Source organism: Amblyomma mixtum, chromosome 2 (genome assembly GCF_055824585.1).
Source record: "Amblyomma mixtum isolate Tamu chromosome 2, ASM5582458v1, whole genome shotgun sequence".
Lineage (NCBI taxonomy): Eukaryota > Metazoa > Arthropoda > Arachnida > Ixodida > Ixodidae > Amblyomma > Amblyomma mixtum.
The window spans coordinates 268239964-268254676 of NC_143013.1; the positions used below are offsets into that span (position 1 = coordinate 268239964).

The following is a 14713-nucleotide window of genomic DNA, read 5'->3' on the forward strand; positions in this document are numbered from 1 at the left end:
GTTTGTGTGCTCGCATTATTTCCTTTGGGTGATAACCTAGTTGCACACGTTGTCCGTTATCTTAATCGCGTGAAGGCCCGCCCAATACACCGTGTTGTTATTTGCTGCCATTGAAATGGGCTTTTAACAGCACACTTGCAGCCCCGCTGCCATCGACAACTCGCATTTATTTTCACAAAACCAGTTTAACAATAAAATATATATAGGTAAATCCGATGAATGCTTAACTGCTGCAAAATGGAAAGCAATGCAGGTTGGGACAAATTAGCCTAAAATACTTTCTTGCGAGGATACCACTACATTGAATTAAAAAACGCATTGTGTAATAGCCCGAATCTGGCTCCGTGGCAATATTTTTAGCAGCATGACGGCCATCAGAGAAGGGGCCTTTTTAGTTTTGTGTTTGAGTAGATGAACAGTTGTTAGTTGAAAATGTTTACATATGATATTTATCAACTGGATAGTCTACGATATGAATATTGTTGATTTTGAAATAAACACCTCGTTTCAAAAACGTGACATAGCAGACTGGCTTGAGTAGAGTGTTTCTTGCCGCTGCCGTTGTTTTTCAATGCTGTGAAGAACTGCGCCAGTGGAAAGTGAGGCTGCCATTGTGATTGAGTCGAGCAACTTTCTGTAGCAGTATGGAATTTCACCTTATCTTTTGAAAATCTTGGATAACATACCTCCTGTCAACTTATCGAAGTAGCTTATCCACTGCAATGGTCTGATATCCGGCTCACCGTCCAATAAAACCTCCAGGTAGCTCAATTCGTGGTTCAAAGAAGAAGCCACATCTATGGCCACTTGTGCTGCTGTGTCTAAAGAATAACGGGATAACCCTGAATGTGTAGTAGTAAATGCACGTTTGCAGTGGCGTAGCACGTATTAACGCTTTATTCCTCCGATTTTGCATACACGTAAAGGTACCTCCCCATCTCATCCATGACTGGATCACGGCTCAAGACTGACATTCTAAAATTCCACCCTGACTGAAGTAGGGCTGAACTTTAATTTGTCAAGTCATGTATTTTCTGCTTAGCGGCCACTGATTTCGGTGCAAGCGTAACTTATGTACGAACCTATAGCGCAGCCCACAAAAAACCCTTGCGGACAAGAAAGCTACTTGCACCACTTCGCCTTTATAAGGAGGGACGGTTTTAACAACGACCAGTACCCTCTAAAAAGATGCGGATAGCCTTGGGACCACGGTATCAGTGAGCTAATTTTTGAAAGCTTTCTTATAGACATGAAGCCACCTCCGTTGCAGAGAATTGTTCCCTGACACAGGAAACCACGGCCGCTTCCTAATGCCGCGATATTTCAATTTCATTAGTCTAATGTAATATCAGTCCTACGTCATACAACACAAGATTCAGTGCCAGATTATGTGATTTAGTTATTGTAGGTGTCGCTACAGTGGAGCAATTGCCGACAGAAACCGCAAGGCTAACCCCACCTGTAGCTTACAGCATCTGAAGTCATCTCCACAACTCCAAAATAACACTCATAATAAGGTCTTCGAACTCAAGTTTTAAGCAGCTTGCCTTATGTGTCGCTCTGATGTAGCGTTCTTGTTGCTGCGTTCTCCGCAACAGCTGCCAAGGAGACTTTAAAGCGCATCTTCAGTTCCTCTCTCTCTCTTCTTTTTCCTGCCTGCATACGTCACCACGCAGGAGAAGGAGGCGATCGTCAATCAGCTCCTGCTGGAGCAGCAACAAATGGACGAGCTCCTCTCGGAACAGTAAGACACGCTCACGGCGCACCATAAATCCCGCCCAGGCACCGGCACCGCTTCGCTCGTCAGACCTCTCTCAGCCCAATTTTGACTCCGCAGCTGCAATTTGCACACGAAGCAAAAAAAGCACTGTTCAGTTCCGCTTGTCTGCCACTCTTGATTTTCTCCGCACCGACACTGTTCACGCCTCTGCCGTCAACAGAGAGCACCCGCTCATAAATAGCACCGGAGCTTTTTTATGCCTTGATAGATCTCCCCGCGCCCGCGTTTGTATATTTTTGTTGCGTTCGTTCGCGAAGCTATTTTCGTCCACAGTAGATAATGTCTTCGCACCGAGGGCATTGTTCTCCAGACACCCATGCCGCTTCAATTGTATACACTCGGTTGGTCCATTATCTCAAGAAATGAGACACCTATCTACAGGCACAGCGACCAGCATGCATCTTGGTTCTATCCAGCTCTATTTACCAGCTTGTCAATAGATTCGATGTAAACTTGATGTCTTGTGATAGACAACTCTTGTAGAATGGTTGCTTATGCCGCCGCACTGATGACTGCATGCACACCATGGATGATACTCGGGCAACAAAGTCCTAAAGTAAATAGGCCTTACCCAGTGAAGAAAGCATATATGGTGCGCGATAACGGAGGGACCACACGAAGTTAATTCATAGCACGCATAAATTATCTCTGAGCTTTGACTGCATGCGTGGAACTTTTTTTGTGTGTGTATTCCGCCCCCTTTTACACACTCCATTCTGGCCTACCCTATATAGTTGTGCAAGCTCATAAGAAAAATTATTTAACGGTCAACGTCTCGACATATTTGGCATTGGGGCGTTACGCTCAAGCTCAGTCGCCGGCGATAATGCTTACAGCGCGATGAGCGCTACCTTCAGGTTCTCCGATATCTTATCAAGGATACTCCCTACATTAGTATTGTTTTCAGCGTTGACATGACACCGTGATACATCAATATGATCCGACGAAAGCTTACTGCGGCTTCCCATGTGTTAGACGATCTAGACGGTTTTGCAGATATGGTTATTGCGATGCGAGCTCCTTGGACGGATAGGGATTTTGGGCAGGCTTACTTTTTCCACAAAGGACGCCCTAGAGCCTTCCCTTGGGCGCAGTACCCTTTATTTCGATATCTTAGCAACTGGTTTACGAGAAGCGCTCCTCGGATGTACTGTTAAAACCTTTCCGCTGGCAGCGAGACCTCATGTAAGTCTTCTTCAGACGCCTCGCCAGTGTTGAGGACCCGCTGTTCGCCCTTGCTTGCTTTTCCTCACCGAATATGCGAATGCAAGTACATAATCCTGCCACATACACAAGTACTGCCGCAACGAACTTCCGCGCGTGGCTCCCTGGTAACCCGTCAGATAGGGACCGCGATTCATTTACCTCATGACTTCTTGTGGTATAGGACGAGAAGGTCTTCGCAAGGTTTAAATTCCCGACCGCTTAGGGGACATTTTTATCGAGGCGAAATGACAAAACGCCTCTGCGCTCAGCTTGCGTAGTGTAAGGTAAAGAACTGCAAGTGTTCGGAATTAATTCTGAACCGTTCACCGCGGAATGCCTCATAGCCCTGGTGCAGCCCTAGGAAGGGAGACGCCGATAAATTTTTTGGTCTATGTTGAACTTCTTCCATGTCATCCAAGACACCTGTTATAACTCTTCGTCGTGATGTAAGCAGGCTCATCTTTTCTGAATGTAAGACCTCTGGTCTATGTTCCCAAATACTGCTTACAGCCCGCAAGAAGACTGCATAGTGCTACGGGTTGTTAGCGGCAAGAACCACAGCTACATCTGCAGTTATGGGGAGGAAGCAGCTGTTTGTCTCCACATTTGCCTGTGAAGCCCGCTGTGCAGCGAACAATGCGCCGCATGTGCTGATAGCTACAACGCTTCTCTGACTGCCTGCGACGCGCATCGACTTTTTTTTTCACCCTCATGGCACATTAGAAGCATGCTGGTGAACGGTCCAAGAAGACATTTGTCATTAATGGGGACTAGTAAAATGCACATTAAAAATAACCATTAAAGCCAAAACCTTACAGAGACGATGCCCTCTTTCTAGCCCTCTTGCTCCGCTTTGCTAGTGCTGCAGGTAACTGAGGGAGTTATGAAGGATCGGTTACGGAAAGTTGTCAAAGACAGATCAAAATATGGACTAATTTTAAGAATGGACTAAGAAGGGAAGTTTCTAAGAACGGACTAATTTTAAAAAAGGAAAAAAAATGGGCGGAGGGGGCGATACTTTTGAGGAAGGAGAACTGCGGAAAAAAGCCAATGACATTCATCTTCCTAACGAATTTAGGTAGCGAACAAGGAAAGGAAATCTGGGAGCTTAACTATTCGGAGATCCGGTTTGCTACGAAGGACTGCACTACTTTAAGGAGAGCCCCGGTATGTTTAAAACCATATCCGAAGTCTTTTCATAAATCCGGCCCGTTTTGAGGACTCCGACAAGTCATATTTGTGATTTTCGACGTACATCATAGTAAATTTCGTAATCATGCTAATGTTCTGCAACTTACTCGACCTTTATAAACAGTAATACAAAGTCTTGTCATTATTGCAAATGAGAAAGTGCGACCAGTACTGTCACGATAGCTTATTCGGTGCCGCTGCGACATAGCAAAGAGGAACTTGAAGCCAGATAATTCGGCTAAAAGTAAAGAAGACGGGGAAGGGCCAGAAAGAAGTCATACGAGGTGGCTCGGATTAACTTGACGTGGCCGCCAAGAATGACGGTTTCTTCGGGTTCTGCAACCTCGCTCAAATCAGATTAATTTCGTTCTTATCATTGTGTTTCACTACGTCAAATGAATTATCTTCAATCGGCATGTAGTTTAATTCTGTATTAACTAAAGTTTGCTTTAAATGTGCACTTTCTCATAGTTTTTATCTAACGCCCGTGTAAGGAGGGACAAGAAGATACGGCGAAAAATCCGCGGCCGAGCCCAGCATGGTCATAGGATCGAATCCCACCAACGGCAGCTGAGTTTCTTTGATGGCGAGACACAAAAACGCCCGTGTTGTATGACGATTCCAGCGCACATCAGCAGTGGTCGAAAATAATTTATAGCCCTTCATTAAGGTGGCTTTCACATCCGACACGCAGATTCGGAGTTGTAATCCACATACCCCGTGCCACTAAAACAATGGAAAGTTCAGGATGAAGATGGAAATGTAACCACCTAAATGAGCGGATTTTTCTGAAAGCAGACGACAATAAACGTTCGTTCAACTTATTAACTTATTAGTTTCCTACATGAGCTTGCTACCCCAAGCTAGCTGAAGCCGTATCCATGAACACCCGACGGCCTCCTGGCCTGTCGTGAGAACACGGCTACAAGTGCGGGAAATGTCACACCACCGACTTCAACATGACGTCGCTATTAAATGAACGGACGGATGACACAGTGTGGAAAGCTTGTACGCGGGTTCTTTTCACCCATCTAGCGACAAGATCTTGACTGACGGCCGGAGGGCAAGCCTGAAGACCAAGGAAGGCGACATGACTCCCACCTTGCAGACAGAGGTGAGATGTCACATAACGTGGCGCCTTGTGCATCGAATGACTTCAAAAAAGACCTCCTGGCGTAGAAAAGTGCATATGCCGTGTGTTTAACTCTAAGCGCATGGAAGCTGACACTTCAGCACTCCAGGTGTCATTATTTAGAGGGGTGCCGCGTAAATTATAAACGCTAAATTCGAACTATCTGAATTTAGCGTTGAATTGTTAAATTCACACTCTTGTTGCCAACAACGGAAAAAAGAAGTGAATGATAAGGACGCAATGCGGGTACATGAGTGCGTTTGTATCCGCTATGCACCCTGGCCAATACCTCGCCGTGGGTATGTGCCATTATCCTGAGGACATCATCATCATCATCAATACGGATTTCGCAGATGATTGTAACCATTAACCATTTTCTCTGTGTTTTCTGCACTCATTTTTGTTGGAGAGTAAGTGATAATCAAACCAGAAAACGTTCACTGTTGGATCGAAACGAAAGAGAGAGCCTTAAGATCACGCAAATCGTACATGCCGGCCTGGTCTTTGATATTTTTTTGGAGTATGACAATTGCTAAGCAACAAGTTTTTTTGCTCCAGCAGGTAACTAGACTACTAGCAGGCACAAGTTGCCGGATTGATAACTTCCCATCAGAGCTCAGATAAAAGCACATTAAACAACTGGCGCCGAGGAAGGTCCATTCTGAGGCAACACCAGGCGGCACGAAATGAAAACCTCCAGCACTTTCATATACCAAGGGAATGTGGGCGAGGCTGGCCGTCAGCTCGTTGCCTAAGACACACGTGTGCGAAGGTACCCACTGGAAACACACAGAGAAGCCTCTGCTGCGCAGTTGCTGCACCGAGTGTACAGAAGTAAGGGTCGACCGTGCAGAAGGGAACCCACGCTCTAACTTTTGAAGGGAAGATTTCGAATCCTTCGAGGAGACAAGTAGCTGGGGCGTAAACGACCTTAGCTTCTGTGAGGCAGCCATAATGACAGCGTTTTAAGCCGAAACTGCGCGAGTAAGGCCTGCATACCAGGCAGAATTAAAAGATGGAATATGGAACGCTGTTACGCTAGCTCCGCTGACCTTGTCTACTTAACCATCGATGAAAGTTTTCGAGCACAAACTAATGCACTTCCGTGAAAGCTGTGTTTCGGTTAGCATGAACGTGTCTTTCACGCGATTTAAACCAGAGCGGCGGTAGTTCTTCTACGCGCTCAGCAATATTTCTTTGTCATGCGCGTGGCAACAAAAGTGATCCCCGACTTGTGGTCCCAGGCTCGTGGAAAATTCGTCACTGAGCTGCAGGAAGTTCGGCCTCAAGATATTTGCATCTCTTGGGAGTTGTCATTCCTTGAAAGCCCAAAGGCGCTCTTGGCCCATCTCCACACGAAAGCATAAAACAGGCCTGATTTGCATGCGCTAACTAGCGCACCGGCCTCCACGCATCCGCTACTCTTCACAGTGCCTCGCGAGGACGCGCGCCGTCCGGACAGAGTCTGGCCTGCGCTAATTGTCACCACGTTCCAGATGGCCTGACCTGAAGGCGCGGCGGCCATTGTTTCCGGCCGGCCGCCATTGCCGTCATTGTTTACTTCCATCAAAATGAAAAAAGGAAGGAGCAGCTGACGAGGCGACTTCCTGGACACGCCTCCTCTCGAACCTCACACGCCAGTGTCATTAGCCGGGCACTGTCGAGTATGCCCACCTCTTGGTTTGATATCTGCCTGGAAGCCTTGCGTGTGCAGAAAGGCCTTACTCCTGAAAGGTTGTGTCCTGCTTCGATGGGCGGCGATCTAAATCTGTCCTCTACGGTCAACGACCCTTCGCGTCGTGTTTGCATATTAGGAGCCCAGACAACAGAAGCACTTCCAGCATGTCAACGTGTAAAGTCTCAAAAGATCGCGAGGCTAGTGCGCAGTAGGAGAGAAGAATTGGTCGCCTTCAAGCGGCGGCGTATTCTTTAAACTGCGCAGGAAAGTGAAAGGTCTTAACTGCACAAACAGCTACAAGTGATGAGTGTGCGTGGACGAGAGCCGCGCGAAAAACTGATATCGAGTAGCTCGCGATGTCACGTATGCTGTTTTTTTCTGCGGATGACGAAGAAAGATTCAGCACTATGTCACTCCAGACGCTCCACATCGTGAAAGCATTAAAATAACAGCAGGCAAAAGAACACGATACGTGTTAATTAACATCAAATCATTTCCAAGAGTGATGATGACGATAAGGCTATGCAAAACTTAATTGTAATACGCAGTCTTTTTTTTTATTGTGACTGGGGTTTTTTTCTCTTTAAATGGCAGGCTGCGTGACAAATGCAGTCTTCCTGTTGTATGAGATGAGTGTCAGATGAGTGTTAGATGAGTTCGATCGCTAGATGTCGGCTGCCCTCGCCATCATCGCCTCCTCTCTGCTGGGACGCAGGAAGAGAAGCTGTGCTTGGTGGGTGCCCGCTGCCTCCACGAGAACCACCCCGAGCTGATAGCGCGCCAGGCTCGGCTGCTCCATCGCCTGCAGGTGGACAGGATCGGAGGTAAAACACGCACATGCATAGGCAGACTGGGATGCTCTTTACCGTCAGCCCACGATGCGAAATGAAGAAGGCCGACAGAGAGATACTCAGGGGCTTTTATTTAAGTTTGCTCTTTTCCAGGTCTATGCACATCATTCACCCATCAGGCTACGCATCCTCATCCGCGGAATAGAAGCACTTTCATTTTTCGCTAAGCCTACCAACATGGAGGGCTGCTATTGTTTCAGAAATGTTTATTGGAAGATTATCTGTTAGAGATCGACAAACACGCGGTAATAGTGGCACTTATTAAGGGAAACAACGCAAAATATTAAAAGCCTGTAGTTATACACATCTTGATCCGCAATCTAGTGCCAGTTCCTGCCAGTTCAAAAACGCTTGTTTTGGAACGGGTCATTTTGTCGCAGTTTCCAAGCGGGTTGTGCACCAGACCCGCTCCTGGAGCGGCTATTTCCTAATGACCTGGAGAGACGTTTTAGTTGCTCCGCAACGCAGTGATTAGTGTGTCAAAGAGATGCGACGCAAAGGTAGGTGCACATCATTACATCATTACATCATGTCTGGCTGAAATGTGCGTATCAACAAACATCGTGAGGATTGAAGCGGAACACTGTGACAGTATACAGTCTCGTTCAACTATAAAGTAAATACACTTGCTCTATAAACAGCAACTGCGCTTCCATGCATGTCCACTCCCTCCACCTTCTCGCTAACCGGAGTGCTAGCCATTATGGTAACGCCTTTCGATAGCCAGCCGTTTCTTTGGGGATCAAAGGGCATACAGATCTGCCAGCAAATTTTATCCAGATCACGTGGTTCTAACCGGCACCATCATGGCCGCTATACCATGACACTGAAACTTGCAGAGAGAAGTCATGCGATGTTTTTTAGCTCAGGGCGCTTAGAGGCACATGAATGTTCTCTTAAACAGATTTCAACGCTTGTTGAAGCAGGTGGTTGTTAATTTGGTTTGGTTTGGTTTATGGGGTTTAACGTCCCAAAGCGACTAAGGCTATGAGATACGCCGTAGTGGAGGGCTCTGGAAATTTCGACCACCTGGGGTTCTTTAACGTGCACTGACATCGCACAGTACACGGGCCTCAAGAATTTCTCCTCCAAAGAAATTCATCCGCCGCGGCCGGGATCGAACCTGCGTCTTTCGGGTCAGCAGCCGAGAACCATAACCCCTGAGCCACCGCAGCGGCCCCAAGGTTGTTAATTTAAGTTCCCGTTGTGTGCAAGCAATATTGCCAGTACCGTGCTAGTGCCGCAGACACTATCGCGGCCTCCACAGCGAGCTTTATCCCTCTGCGTTCTACAAACAGAAAACTTTGACTAGAGACAATAAGCATAACGACGCTGATTACTCGACGATGCAAATCTTTTTCTCAGTGTTCCGGTCACCGACCCCCCTCGACCGGTCGTCAGCGGGTTCAGTGCCAAGGAGACCTGAGCCACCGCGAAGGCCGTACCACGCGCTTCTTACTCAGTACCCTGTGAGTCTCTCTTTTCCACTTCTGGATTGATTCTCATCAGATGCTTCATCCCGTCGCGCAGGCAGACATTTCAATAGAATATTCACTCTATGAACACTTTAACCGTTATGTGCCTTCGTTGTTTTTCTTTGTTTCTATCTCATTTTTGAGGCTTAGAAATGTGCTTTTGAATAGACTTTCTATGCACCCCGATTCTTGGCCGATGCTTCAGAGTTTGTATGCGCCATTTGATGTTAGGACGAAAAGAACAACTAAACGCGCTGTAGTAACGACACTATTAACTGAACACTGGCGCTCTAATGTGCTTCTGGTAGATAACCCAAAGGTCGTGGTTTTGTTCTGTTTTTTTTTTTTTTGTGTGTACATGGTTAGATACCACGGACAGCAGGAAAACTTTCACACTTTTTCCAACTGCTGGAGGCGACGAGGCAGCCGTAGTTGCAAATGTCTGTGAATGATACCTGTCAACTGCGCATGTCGCCAGTCGTTGAATCCTTGGCGTCACCGAAATTCATGAAAGCCCAGGACAAGACTGTCATATGTCAAAGCTGTTTCAGCTGCCCTGCCGCGGATGACTCAACAGGCGTATTCGTTTGCAAGCACTTTCTTTTATTATGTGCACCATCAACTGATAGCTCAGTGAAGTATTGGTAGATAAGTAAGGACAGAAATACATTTGCGACACAGACGACAAATTTGAACTAAGCATTCATATAAAGCGCAGTAGTAAGATTAATTGAAAAAAGCATACGCGTAGAAAAATTTTTTCACTTCCTTTTACCTTTTTTGAGCAGAAAGCATGAGACGATGGCGTCTCCCGGCGAAATCCGGTGATACCAAGGAAGCATGATTAACGCAGTGCCACGTGTATGTGTCTTTTTTGAAGAAGATTAATCGACTTATTTTTTTTTTGTCATAGCCAGAGAGCTCAGACAGGAATCTTCCATCTTATGAATGCAGAAAGCTTCGAAGATTTCACCTGGTACTTTTGGCCTCAGCAAATGGGGCTTGCAACCACCAGCTCATAACAAAGCTACACGCGTTGCCTGCAGGTCGCGTGTCCTGGGGAATCTTGCTTTGATAGTACGGCAAGCCCTCACAAAACCCCAAACGGTTGCGTGGAGGCAACTCTAAACGAAGACCTTCCCCAATACCGCGATATATGCTCGCATCTACCCTGGGGTGCACTCCCCTTCCTGTAAACTATGTGGCCAACATGCCACTCTATCCAACATACTCTGGACTTGCCCTCGGGACTCCCCTCCTCGAGGTTTGAAGCTCTCGAATCCAGACCAGTGGGAAGCAACATTGCTCAGTACCGACTCTGGCACACAGATCCGGGCTGTTACAAGAGCCCTAGAAGGCGCCGAGCGCCACGGGCTCATGACCACTTAAAGGGGCTATACCCCCACACCATCTCCTATTTTTGTTGACCAAAATAAAGTTTATTCTTCCTCTCCTTCAGCAATCAATTTTGTAGCAAAGGGTACACTACTACAGCTGCAAAGCATTTCGCCGTGAGCCTCCGAATGACCTTAAGACGAGCTTGAGATAAGTCATGGCTAGTGTGCTATGCACGTCTACTACCTAACCATATGTGGTCCATTTAGTGGAGAACCTTTGACCTTGAGCTTCAACAAACTACACACATTTCGGCGTGAGTCTGAGAATGATCTTGAAACGACCTTGAGAAAAGTAATGTTTGCCCATCTTCCTTAGCATGTGTGGTCCACCTTGGTTCTGCACCACTTGACCTTTGACCTTTCAAGCTGTCGGTAGAGGGTTGTAAGAAGCCACGTGGTAATGGCGTGGTGTCACGTGATTCAATTTAGTGTTGTGACGTCAGGGTATGGGGTATATAAACCGAAGCTGTGCGCTCTGCTTTCGACTTCAGAACTCGGTTCAGCAGAGTTGAAGCACTTGTATTTTTTATTATAATTCTCAGGTCAAAAGTGCAAGGTGAAATCTTCGAAGCTTTTTGCATTCATAAGATGGGAAATTTCTGTGTGAAGTCTAGTTCTGTGGGTGTGACAAAAAAGTCGGAGATCTGGAAATTAATATTCAGAGAAGGACATTTAAGCTCCGCCTTAAGGGTATGACACGATAGTGTTAAAGACTCCCTTCAGCATCCTGGGATCCTCTTTGCATATCAATTCGCAGGCACGGACTCTGTCGGACAAAACACACGATGCATCCCTTTAACGAAGCCGAACGAACGCGCCTCGGTGACCTAAGGGCACGGGTTCGATTCCCATCTTACTGCAATTTTATTTTCTGTGCAATGAATTTATTGTACATTCTTACACGTCGTAATGACGTTTGAATCATGTTGAGACCTTATATCCACAATTTATGTCATGTGTAAATCACTTTTCAAATCCACCGTTCCACGTGATATGTCATAACCTTTTTGCTCAAACCGCACTTTCTCGCCCGGGTGGCGCCGGCGCCGTACATATTTCAATACATAATTACATGTAACAGGCATTTCATTTTGCATGCAGTAATTGAGGGTAGAGACACGAGCGAAAGGAAATTACTCGGTATCTTGTACAGTGTAAAGTATTAAAGAATACATCGCGACCAGGACGTAAACCTAAATGCATCAAACATAAGCTTTTAATACAGGACAGAAACCTAAGTTACTAATACAGGACACGATCTCCAACATCAACACGCAAAGTTTTTCCTGTGACCTTAATTCCACAGAACCGAACGCGCCGTTCATGTCTTAGTTTTTACTGAAGGCATCGGGGCTTATCCGTGTTCAACGAACAATTCTCGCCTCCCTTTCCTCTCCGTAGGCGCATCGCCTCGGGCCGAGGCCTAACGCAAGGCCCGCTGGCGTCGGAGGCTCAGCAACCGCAGCTGGGACCACCAGCAGTAGTGTCGGTGGGTCGGACGTGTCTGGCGGCAGGGGCGGCGGGGTTGGACGCTCGTCGACAGACCCGCGGCGCATCTCTTTCTCGTCGGCCTCGACCGCGATGACCTCGAGGAGCAGCAGCCACAGCGTGCTGCGGTTCTCTCTGCGCCAGCAGCACCAGCAGGCGCGTCAGCAACAACAAGCATCTACCATCACCACAGCAGCAACGACGACTGCAGGCCGCGGTGGTCCAGCTGGACAGCAGCAGGGAAGACAGTCGCAGCCAGCGGCCAGGAAGACCGAAGCGGAGCGCGTCAACCGCTTCGTCACACCCTCGCGCGGCGGTAGTATCTCCAAGCGATGACTAGTCGGGACGTTGACGCTGAGAGCGAGGTTCATGTGTTTCTGGGCGAGCACCTTCGGAAGCGATTTCGTCAGGGTCACGAGGCATGTTCCAGCTACAGGCACTCTGAATTTCGTCCGTAGCAACAATATTGGTCCATGAGTGATTGCTGTAGAAGCGAAATCGTGCGCGTGATTATGCCTATCACTGCGGGATGCTACCATAACTATTGACAGTTGACGCATAGTGTACGTCGCCGTGAACATTTCAAATCTGACGGCCCTGCGTGGTGCACAGCGTTCGCGAACTAGGAGCAGAATAAGGTATTCGTTTCGTACGGCGTGCCCTGGTTGCTCTACCGCCGCCATTGTGTAGTCGTAAGGGGAACAGATTTATGGTGGAAGCAGCGCACCCGAAGCACCCGCACTCTGGCACCGCTCAATATAGGGGCGAGAGAAAGGTTGCCATAGTCTATGGCCCCTAGACCAGCGACTAAAAAGGAGGAGCAAATAAATATTAGAGTTTAAAACATTTTTCAAACACTGCACTCCAAATTTCTCCGCTCTTGAAGACTGGTTTCGGGACCCCATTCCTCGATAGCCGTCTTGCATCTATTCCAGGGTGCTGCCGAAACAAATAAGTGTTTCACGGCGCCTTTAAATTATTATTGAACAGAGCGATAAGGAGGAATAACTTTTTTTTTAGCACGCAGTACCTTGCGCTAGCTACATGCATAACCCAACAGTAATAAAAATCATTCTGCTCCGCTTTAGGGGATTCCCCTAAACTCACTGAACTAGCACCGTTTTTGTTGCGAGGTTTTGACCAATTTGGCCACGCCCTGCGATCTGCTATTAGTGGTGATTAGTTTAGTTATAAAGCGACTGCCCAAGACAGGTGATGCCCCCTTCCACCCCCTCACCCCCCTTAAAGCCCCACGCCTAAGATAACTTTTTTTCTACTGCGCAGTTTCTGAGAAAGCTGTATAGTTTTCCTTTCTAGCCATAAGGCTGCGCTTATGTCGATATTACTAAGTAATAATTTCCTTCCTTGAATCATACCCCACCTTGGAGGATTCCCCTAAACACATTGAACTAATAAAGGTGCTTGCAAGAAAAGGGCATTGGTTACAGAAACGATTATGCCAGACGGAATAAATAATACGCTTTATTTTCTTCGTATATCTCACGCCCTGCCTAGTGCCTCGTGAAAGACTGTGCGAAACTCTTCCGCTGGTTCCCTCTCCAGTTTCCCATGGATGCCGTGTCCGGTGCCCATCGTCCTCCGTCTCAGGAAGTTTGCGGACGAAGTCAGCGCAATTTCTCCCTGTTGTCTTCCGAAGGAGTCTCTACTGCCCGCAATTCTGGATTGTCTCTCTCATAACTTTCGGCTGTTCTGCTTGCGAAAACTGTTGCCAGCAACTTATAGCTGTCGTTTTCGACGAAAGAGCAGTAATTTACCGACAAGATACCTTTGCATTTTCAGAACGCCTCTGTGTACAATGACCAGGAGAGTCACATCAGCTGGAAAAAAGCAAACCAGAAGAATCTGGTTAAAATCTCTGGTCGAGTACACATTTTTTGCTGCCATCTCTGATTAAAAAAGAAGAAGAGAAATGTACAGTGGCAAATTTTGAGAACATTATTCCGTACCCCACTTCACGTCAATTACTTAGTCATCGCCACTGCGACAAAACTTTCTCTGATTCAAAGCTTGCCAGCAGCATAGCTCCTGCCAGCAATCAAGTCTACGCCCACAAGGACTCAGTTTACAGCAAATATTTCAGTGGTTCTTTGCAGGTCGCTGAAGCCGTACCATCTAAAGTCCCCAGATACGCTTTAATACGACTATCACTGAGGGGAAATAAAACGGCTGTGATCACTGCTATAGTTCACAGCTTTTTTTGTCCATACTGTCAGAAACATACCCGCAGATGCCTTTCATAGAAATAAGTTGATGCATGTCGTGCGCCACGTCGCCAATCATGTATAGGCAGTTGTTGTCGTCACCAAACACAAATACGCCTTTATGGGAGTAAAACAGTAGTAAGCTGTCCTCTAGCACAATCCATTTTATTAAAGGGAGTGCCCCAGAGAACAGCTTACGGCTTTTTAATCCTTTCTGCTTAGAGTGTAGGCAGTTGTTGACGTGCCTTGTTCAGCACTAAATAGATAAATAGCCAATTGTGCAGCGCTAGAAA

At 47.0% G+C, this 14713-nt stretch overlaps 1 protein-coding gene across 1 annotated transcript in view; it reads left to right on the forward strand.

The window, feature by feature from the left end:
- Positions 1 to 12926, forward strand: part of LOC149363920 (uncharacterized) — a 120987-nt gene extending 108061 nt beyond the window's left edge. Inside the window, exons 14-18 of the mRNA XM_089573900.1 lie at positions 1677 to 1744; positions 5213 to 5291; positions 7703 to 7811; positions 9204 to 9307; positions 12112 to 12926. Of these exons, the coding sequence (XP_089430026.1) occupies positions 1677 to 1744; positions 5213 to 5291; positions 7703 to 7811; positions 9204 to 9307; positions 12112 to 12534 (783 nt within the window). The 3' untranslated portion in view covers positions 12535 to 12926. The remainder of the gene's footprint in view (positions 1 to 1676; positions 1745 to 5212; positions 5292 to 7702; positions 7812 to 9203; positions 9308 to 12111) is intronic.
- Positions 12927 to 14713: the final 1787 nt, after the last annotated feature.